Raw genomic sequence first — 9786 nt, forward strand, 5'->3', positions numbered from 1 at the left:
CCTGTAAGTAGAAATGTCCCCTCTCCTCCTGTAAGTAGAAATATCCCCTCTCCTCCTGTGTCCCCTCTCCTCCTGTAGGTATAAATGTCCCCTCTCCCCCTGTAAGTAGAAATGTCCCCTCTCCCCCTGTAAGTAGAAATGTCCCCTCTCCTCCTGTAAGTAGAAATGTCCCCTCTCCCCCTGTAAGTAGAAATGTCCCCTCTCCTCCTGTGTCCCCTCTCCTCCTGTAAGTATTAATGTCCCCTCACCTCCTGTAAGTATTAATGTCCCCTCACCTCCTGTAAGTAGAAATGTCCCCTCTCCCCCTATAAGTAGAAATGTCCCCTCTCCTCCTGTAAGTAGAAATGTCCCCTCTCCCCCTGTAAGTAGAAATGTCCACTCTCCTCCTGTGTCCCCGATCCTCCTGTAAGTAGAAATGTCCCCTCTCCTCCTGTAAGTAGAAATGTCCCCTCACCTCCTGTAAGTATAAATGTCCCCTCTCCTCCTGTAAGTAGAAATGTCCCCTCTCCTCCTGTAAGTAGAAATGTCCCCTCTCCCCCTGTAAGTAGAAATGTCCCCTCTCCTCCTGTGTCCCCTCTCCTCCTGTAAGTATAAATGTCCCCTCTCCCCCTGTAAGTAGAAATGTCCCCTCTCCCTCTGTAAGTAGAAATGTCCCCTCTCCCCCTGTAAGTAGAAATGTCCCCTCTCCTCCTGTGTCCCCTCTCCTCCTGTAAGTATTAATGTCCCCTCACCTCCTGTAAGTATTAATGTCCCCTCACCTCCTGTAAGTAGAAATGTCCCCTCTCCCCCTATAAGTAGAAATGTCCCCTCTCCTCCTGTAAGTAGAAATGTCCCCTCTCCCCCTGTAAGTAGAAATGTCCACTCTCCTCCTGTGTCCCCGATCCTCCTGTAAGTAGAAATGTCCCCTCTCCTCCTGTAAGTAGAAATGTCCCCTCACCTCCTGTAAGTATAAATGTCCCCTCTCCTCCTGTAAGTAGAAATGTCCCCTCTCCTCCTGTAAGTAGAAATGTCCCCTCTCCCCGTAAGTAGAAATGTCCCCTCTCCTCCTGTGTCCCCTCTCCTCCTGTAAGTATTAATGTCCCCTCTCCCCCTGTAAGTAGAAATGTCCCCTCTCCTCCTGTGTCCCCTCACCTCCTGTAAGTAGAAATGTCCCCTCTCCTCCTGTAAGTATAAATGTCCCCTCTCCCCCTGTAAGTAGAAATGTCCCCTCTCCTCCTGTGTCCCCTCACCTCCTGTAAGTAGAAATGTCCCCTCTCCTCCTGTAAGTAGAAATGTCCCCTCTCCTCCTGTGCCCCCTCTCCTCCTGTAAGTAGAAATGTCCCCTCTCCCCCTGTAAGTAGAAATGTCCCCTCTCCCCCTGTAAGTAGAAATGTCCCCTCTCCTCCTGTAAGTAGAAATGTCCCCTATCCCCCTGTAAGTAGAAATGTCCCCTCTCCCCCTGTAAGTATAAATGTCCCCTCTCCTCCTGTAAGTAGAAATGTCCCCTCTCCCCCTGCAAGTAGAAATGTCCCCTCTCCTCCTGTGTCCCCTCTCCTCCTGTAAGTATTAATGTCCCCTCTCCCCCTGTAAGTAGAAATGTCCCCTCTCCTCCTGTGTCCCCTCACCTCCTGTAAGTATAAATGTCCCCTCTCCCCCTGTAAGTAGAAATGTCCCCTCTCCTCCTGTGTCCCCTCACCTCCTGTAAGTAGAAATGTCCCCTCTCCTCCTGTAAGTAGAAATGTCCCCTCTCCCCCTGTAAGTAGAAATGTCCCCTCTCCTCCTGTGTCCCCTCACCTCCTGTAAGTATAAATGTCCCCTCTCCTCCTGTAAGTAGAAATGTCCCCTCTCCTCCTGTGCCCCCCCTCCTCCTGTAAGTAGAAATGTCCCCTCTCCCCCTGTAAGTAGAAATGTCCCCTCTCCCCCTGTAAGTAGAAATGTCCCCTCTCCTCCTGTAAGTAGAAATGTCCCCTATCCCCCTGTAAGTAGAAATGTCCCCTCTCCCCCTGTAAGTATAAATGTCCCCTCTCCTCCTGTAAGTAGAAATGTCCCCTCTCCCCCTGCAAGTAGAAATGTCCCCTCTCCTCCTGTGTCCCCTCTCCTCCTGTAAGTATTAATGTCCCCTCTCCCCCTGTAAGTAGAAATGTCCCCTCTCCTCCTGTGTCCCCTCACCTCCTGTAAGTATAAATGTCCCCTCTCCCCCTGTAAGTAGAAATGTCCCCTCTCCTCCTGTGTCCCCTCACCTCCTGTAAGTAGAAATGTCCCCTCTCCTCCTGTAAGTAGAAATGTCCCCTCTCCTCCTGTGTCCCCTCTCCTCCTGTAAGTATAAATGTCCCCTCTCCCCCTGTAAGTAGAAATGTCCCCTCTCCCCCTGTAAGTAGAAATGTCCCCTCTCCTCCTGTAAGTAGAAATGTCCCCTATCCCCCTGTAAGTAGAAATGTCCCCTCTCCCCCTGTAAGTATAAATGTCCCCTCTCCTCCTGTAAGTAGAAATGTCCCCTCTCCCCCTGTAAGTAGAAATGTCCCCTCTCCTCCTGTGTCCCCTCTCCTCCTGTAAGTATTAATGTCCCCTCACCTCCTGTAAGTATTAATGTCCCCTCACCTCCTGTAAGTAGAAATGTCCCCTCTCCCCCTATAAGTAGAAATGTCCCCTCTCCTCCTGTAAGTAGAAATGTCCCCTCTCCCCCTGTAAGTAGAAATGTCCACTCTCCTCCTGTGTCCCCGATCCTCCTGTAAGTAGAAATGTCCCCTCTCCTCCTGTAAGTAGAAATGTCCCCTCACCTCCTGTAAGTATAAATGTCCCCTCTCCTCCTGTAAGTATAAATGTCCCCTCTCCTCCTGTAAGTAGAAATGTCCCCTCTCCCCCTGTAAGTAGAAATGTCCCCTCTCCTCCTGTGTCCCCTCTCCTCCTGTAAGTATAAATGTCCCCTCTCCCCCTGTAAGTAGAACTGTCCCCTCTCCCCCTGTAAGTAGAAATGTCCCCTCTCCTCCTGTAAGTAGAAATGTCCCCTATCCCCCTGTAAGTAGAAATGTCCCCTCTCCCCCTGTAAGTATAAATGTCCCCTCTCCTCCTGTAAGTAGAAATGTCCCCTCACCTCCTGTAAGTATAAATGTCCCCTCTCCTCCTGTAAGTATAAATGTCCCCTCTCCTCCTGTAAGTATAAATGTCCCCTCTCCCCCTGTAAGTAGAAATGTCCCCTCTCCTCCTGTGTCCCCTCTCCTCCTGTAAGTATAAATGTCCCCTCTCCCCCTGTAAGTAGAAATGTCCCCTCTCCCCCTGTAAGTAGAAATGTCCCCTCTCCTCCTGTAAGTAGAAATGTCCCCTATCCCCCTGTAAGTAGAAATGTCCCCTCTCCCCCTGTAAGTATAAATGTCCCCTCTCCTCCTGTAAGTAGAAATGTCCCCTCTCCCCGTAAGTAGAAATGTCCCCTCTCCTCCTGTGTCCCCTCTCCTCCTGTAAGTATTAATGTCCCCTCTCCCCCTGTAAGTAGAAATGTCCCCTCTCCTCCTGTGTCCCCTCACCTCCTGTAAGTAGAAATGTCCCCTCTCCTCCTGTAAGTATAAATGTCCCCTCTCCCCCTGTAAGTATAATGTCCCCTCTCCTCCTGTGTCCCCTCACCTCCTGTAAGTAGAAATGTCCCCTCTCCTCCTGTAAGTAGAAATGTCCCCTCTCCTCCTGTGCCCCCTCTCCTCCTGTAAGTAGAAATGTCCCCTCTCCCCCTGTAAGTAGAAATGTCCCCTCTCCCCCTGTAAGTAGAAATGTCCCCTCTCCTCCTGTAAGTAGAAATGTCCCCTATCCCCCTGTAAGTAGAAATGTCCCCTCTCCCCCTGTAAGTATAAATGTCCCCTCTCCTCCTGTAAGTAGAAATGTCCCCTCTCCCCCTGTAAGTAGAAATGTCCCCTCTCCTCCTGTGTCCCCTCTCCTCCTGTAAGTATTAATGTCCCCTCTCCCCCTGTAAGTAGAAATGTCCCCTCTCCTCCTGTGTCCCCTCACCTCCTGTAAGTAGAAATGTCCCCTCTCCTCCTGTGTCCCCTCACCTCCTGTAAGTAGAAATGTCCCCTCTCCTCCTGTAAGTAGAAATGTCCCCTCTCCTCCTGTAAGTAGAAATGTCCACTCTCCTCCTGTAAGTAGAAATGTCCCCTCTCCCCCTGTAAGTAGAAATGTCCCCTCTCCTCCTGTGTCCCCTCTCCTCCTGTAAGTATTAATGTCCCCTCTCCCCCTGTAAGTAGAAATGTCCCCTCTCCTCCTGTGTCCCCTCACCTCCTGTAAGTAGAAATGTCCCCTCTCCTCCTGTGTCCCCTCACCTCCTGTAAGTAGAAATGTCCCCTCTCCTCCTGTAAGTAGAAATGTCCCCTCTCCTCCTGTAAGTAGAAATGTCCACTCTCCTCCTGTAAGTAGAAATGTCCCCTCACCTCCTGTAAGTAGAAATGTCCCCTCTCCTACTGTAAGTAGAAATGTCCCTGATCCTCCTGTAAGTAGAAATGTTTGTGTGTGCAAATGTATGTTTATTTAGACAGGGAGTCAATGCTGAGACCAAGGTGTCGTTATTTAGACAGGGAGTCAATGCTGAGACCAAGGTGTCGTTATTTAGACAGGGAGTCAATGCTGAGACCAAGGTGTCGTTATTTAGACAGGGAGTCAATGCTGAGACCAAGGTGTCGTTATTTAGACAGGGAGTCAACGCTGAGACCAAGGTGTCGTTATTTAGATAGGGAGTCAATGCTCAGACCAAGGTGTCTTTATTTAGACAGAGAGTCAATGCTGAAACCAGTATGTTTATTTAGACAGGGAGTCAATGCTGAGAGGTTTCTTTTCCAGGTGAGCCCTGTATAACCCCACAATGCACATGCAATAAACACATTCAACTACATGTAGCATTAACCTAAAGGATGTCAGTTCAAATCCCAGAGCCAACAATGTGAATAATCTGCCGATGTACTCTTGAGCAAGGCACTTAGCCCTAATTGCTCCTGGGTCACCGCCAATAATGGCTGCCCCCTGGCCGTGACCCCACACTCAAAGGGCGTCTCAAGGGGAGTTGGGATATGCAAAACGTTTTTTATCTTCCACACATACAGGTTAACCACTACGTGCTGTGAAAGGGGACAAATATAAGCAGTGGCGATGCGTCCGGCAGATGGCGGTGTTTTTCATGTAATTTTGTCATTGATTCATTCACATTAGTGTATTATATCAGTTAGCAAACAGTGTAAACTAAGTCAACCCACTGAGAGCCAGGTAACTTCTGACCCCTTGGGTGCTGTGGTGAATTAAGTCAACCCACTGAGAGCCAGGTTACTTCTGACCTCTTGGGTGCTGTGGTAAATTAAGTCAACCCACTGAGAGCCAGGTTACTTCTGACCTCTTGGGTGCTGTGGTAAATTAAGTCAACCCACTGAGAGCCAGGTAACTTCTGTCCCCTTGGGTGCTGTGGTAAACTAAGTCAACCCACTGAGAGCCAGGTTACTTCTGTCCTCTTGGGTGCTGTGGTAAACTAAGTCAACCCACTGAGAGCCAGGTTACTTCTGTCCCCTTGGGTGCTGTGGTAAACTAAGTCAACCCACTGAGAGCCAGGTTACTTCTGACCTCTTGGGTGCTGTGGTAAATTAAGTCAACCCACTGAGAGCCAGGTAACTTCTGTCCCCTTGGGTGCTGTGGTAAACTAAGTCAACCCACTGAGAGCCAGGTTACTTCTGTCCTCTTGGGTGCTGTGGTAAACTAAGTCAACCCACTGAGAGCCAGGTTACTTCTGTCCCCTTGGGTGCTGTGGTAAACTAAGTCAACCCACTGAGAGCCAGGTTACTTCTGTCCTCTTGGGTGCTGTGGTAAACTAAGTCAACCCACTGAGAGCCAGGTTACTTCTGTCCTCTTGGGTGCTGTGGTAAACTAAGTCAACCCACTGAGAGCCAGGTTACTTCTGTCCCCTTGGGTGCTGTGGTAAACTAAGTCAACCCACTGAGAGCCAGGTTACTTCTGTCCCCTTGGGTGCTGTGGTAAACTAAGTCAACCCACTGAGAGCCAGGTTACTTCTGTCCTCTTGGGTGCTGTGGTAAACTAAGTCAACCCACTGAGAGCCAGGTTACTTCTGTCCTCTTGGGTGCTGTGGTAAACTAAGTCAACCCACTGAGAGCCAGGTTACTTCTGTCCTCTTGGGTGCTGTGGTAAACTAAGTCAAACCACTGAGAGCCAGGTTACTTCTGTCCTCTTGGGTGCTGTGGTAAACTAAGTCAACCCACTGAGAGCCAGGTTACTTCTGTCCTCTTGGGTGCTGTGGTAAACTAAGTCAACCCACTGAGAGCCAGGTTACTTCTGTCTTCTTGGGTGCTGTGGTAAACTAAGTCAACCCACTGAGAGCCAGGTTACTTCTGTCCTCTTGGGTGCTGTGGTAAACTAAGTCAACCCACTGAGAGCCAGGTTACTTCTGTCCTCTTGGGTGCTGTGGTAAACTAAGTCAACCCACTGAGAGCCAGGTTACTTCTGTCCCCTTGGGTGCTGTGGTAAACTAAGTCAACCCACTGAGAGCCAGGTTACTTCTGTCCTCTTGGGTGCTGTGGTAAACTAAGTCAACCCACTGAGAGCCAGGTTACTTCTGACCTCTTGGGTGCTGTGGTAAACTAAGTCAACCCACTGAGAGCCAGGTTACTTCTGTCCTCTTGGGTGCTGTGGTAAACTAAGTCAACCCACTGAGAGCCAGGTTACTTCTGTCCTCTTGGGTGCTGTGGTAAACTAAGTCAACCCACTGAGAGCCAGGTTACTTCTGTCCTCTTGGGTGCTGTGGTAAACTAAGTCAACCCACTGAGAGCCAGGTTACTTCTGTCCTCTTGGGTGCTGTGGTAAACTAAGTCAACCCACTGAGAGCCAGGTTACTTCTGTCCTCTTGGGTGCTGTGGTAAACTAAGTCAACCCACTGAGAGCCAGGTTACTTCTGTCCTCTTGGGTGCTGTGGTAAACTAAGTCAACCCACTGAGAGCCAGGTTACTTCTGTCCTCTTGGGTGCTGTGGTAAACTAAGTCAACCCACTGAGAGCCAGGTTACTTCTGTCCTCTTGGGTGCTGTGGTAAACTAAGTCAACCCACTGAGAGCCAGGTTACTTCTGTCCTCTTGGGTGCTGTGGTAAACTAAGTCAACCCACTGAGAGCCAGGTTACTTCTGTCCTCTTGGGTGCTGTGGTAAACTAAGTCAACCCACTGAGAGCCAGGTTACTTCTGTCCCAGTGGGTGCTGTGGTAAACTAAGTCAACCCACTGAGGAGCCCAGGTTACTCTCTGTCCTCTTGGGTGCTGTGGAAAACTAAGTCAACCCCACGTGAGAGCCAGGTTACTTCTGACCTCTTGGGTGTGTGGTAAACTAAAGTCAACCCCACTGAGAGCCAGGTTACTTTTGTCCTCTTGGGTGCTGTGGTAAAACTAAGTCAACCCACTGAGAGCCAGGTTACTTCTGTCCTCTTGGGTGCTGTGGTAAACTAAGTCAACCCACTGAGAGCCAGGTTACTTCTGTCCCTCTGGGTGCTGTGGTAAACTAAGTCAACCCACTGAGAGCCAGGTTACTTCTGTCCTCTTGGGTGCTGTGGTAAACTAAGTCAACCACTGAAGAGCCAGGTTACTTCTGTCCTCTTGGGTGCCTGTGGTAAACTAAGTCAACCCACTGAGAGCCAGGTTACTTTGTCCCTTGGGTGCTGTGGTAAACTAAGTCAACCCACTGAGAGCCAGGGTTACTTCTGACCTCTTGGGTGCATGTGGTAAACGAAGTCAACCCACTGAGAGCCAGGTTACTTCTGTCCTCTTGGGTGCTGTGGTAAACTAAGTCAACCCACTGAGAGCCAGGTTACTTCTGTCCCCTTGGGTGCTGTGGTAAACTAAGTCAACCCACTGAGAGCCAGGTTACTTCTGACCTCTTGGGTGCTGTGGTAAACTAAGTCAACCACTGAGAGCCAGGTTACTTCTGTCCTCTGGGTGCTGTGGTAAACTAAGTCAACCCACTGAGAGTAGGTTACTTCTGTCCCATTAGGTGCTGTGGTAAACTAAGTCAACCCACTGAGAGCCAGGTTACTTCTGTCCTCTTGGGTGCTGTGGTAAACTAAGTCAACCCACTGAGAGCCAGGTTACTTCTGACCTCTTGGGTGCTGTGGTAAACTAAGTCAACCCACTGAGAGCCAGGTTACTTCTGTCCTCTTGGGTGCTGTGGTAAACTAAGTCAACCCACTGAGAGCCAGGTTACTTCTGTCCCCTTGGGTGCTGTGGTAAACTAAAGTTCAACCCACTGAGAGCCAGGTTACTTCTGTCCTCTTGGGTGCTGTGGTAAACTAAGTCAACCCACTGAGAGCCAGGTTACTTCTGTCCCTTGGGGTGCTGTGGTAAACTAAGTCAACCCACTGAGAGCCAGGTTACTTCTGTCCCCTTGGGTGCTGTGGTAAACTAAGTCAACCCACTGAGAGCCAGGTTACTTCTGACCTCTTGGGTGCTGTGGTAAACTAAGTAATATCTATATCTAGTAGTATAGTAGTAACTATGTCTAGTAGTTAATCTAGTTAATGTTTTGATATCTATATCTAGTAGTATAGAGTAACTATTCTAGTAGTTAATCTAGTTAATATTTGATATCTATATCTATTAGTATAGTAGTGCAGAATATATTGTAGTAGTATAGTAGTGTATAATATATTGTAGTAGTATAGCAGGTAGCCTAGTGGTTAGCGTGTTGGACTAGTAACCAAAAGGTTGCAAGATCGAATCACTGAGGGTTAGGGTTAGAAACCACCCAAATACAGGTGTGCCAAGCTTGTAGCGTCATACCTAAGAAGACTGGAGGCTGTAATCACTGCCAAAGGTGCTTCAACAAAGTACTTAGTGAAGGGTCTGAATACTTATGTAAATGTGATATGTCATTTTTTAAACCTTATTATTATTTATAATAAAAACCTGTTTTTGTCATTATATGGGGTATTGTGTGTAGATGCACTGCTACTTTTGGCTGGGGTGCGAACAGATATTTCATTTTCCAATTTGGTTAAAATGAAGTTAAAGTATGTTTATATCATAGCTCTTACCTCTTCCTCTCATCCACAGCCCAGTCCCTCCCAGCAGATGAACCTGGGCCCGTCCTCCAACCCCACAGCCAAGCCCAGTGACTTCCACTTCCTGAAGGTGATAGGGAAGGGTAGCTTCGGGAAGGTCCTCCTAGCCAGGCACCGAACAGACGACCAGTTCTACGCTGTTAAGGTGCTGCAGAAGAAGGCCATCCTGAAGAAGAAAGAGGTACAAGTTGTACAGACACCAAGCGGCCAACCTCCATGACCTCTAACCCTTACCCTTTGTTGACCTCCAGGAGAAGCACATCATGTCAGAGAGGAATGTCCTGTTGAAGAACATTAAACACCCCTTCCTAGTGGGACTACACTACTCCTTCCAGACCGCTGATAAACTCTACTTTGTGCTGGACTACATTAACGGAGGAGAGGTGAGGAGAGACAAGGACACATAAGGAAGGAGGAAGAGAGGGAGAGGAAAGGCTGGAGGGAGAGAGAAAGGGAGGAAGTGGGAGAGAGGGAGGGAGAGCAGGAGGGGGAGTGAGGCAGGGAGGAAGAGAGGGATAGAGAGAGAGAGAAGGAGAGGGAGGGAGGGATAGAGAGAGAGAGGGGAGGGAGGGAGGGAGTGAGGAAGACAGAGAGGAAGGGGGAAGGGAGAGAGAGAGGGAGGGAGGGGATCGGGTAAACTGTGGGCAGAATTAGCACGGGCATATTTCTGGTGTGAAGGAGTGAAGACAGCACTGTTTAAATGTGGACCCTTTTTCTCCTCCCCCTCTCCCCCTCTCC

The 9786-nt window shown here is 49.2% G+C and overlaps 1 protein-coding gene across 1 annotated transcript in view; it reads left to right on the forward strand.

The window, feature by feature from the left end:
• The window catches only part of sgk1 (serum/glucocorticoid regulated kinase 1), a 187016-nt gene that overhangs the window by 128861 nt on the left and 48369 nt on the right, over positions 1-9786 (forward strand). Inside the window, exons 7-8 of the mRNA XM_031800527.1 lie at positions 9041-9229; positions 9300-9437. Of these exons, the coding sequence (XP_031656387.1) occupies positions 9041-9229; positions 9300-9437 (327 nt within the window). The remainder of the gene's footprint in view (positions 1-9040; positions 9230-9299; positions 9438-9786) is intronic.

Source organism: Oncorhynchus kisutch, linkage group LG21 (assembly GCF_002021735.2).
Source record: "Oncorhynchus kisutch isolate 150728-3 linkage group LG21, Okis_V2, whole genome shotgun sequence".
NCBI classification, from domain to species: Eukaryota; Metazoa; Chordata; class Actinopteri; order Salmoniformes; family Salmonidae; genus Oncorhynchus; species Oncorhynchus kisutch.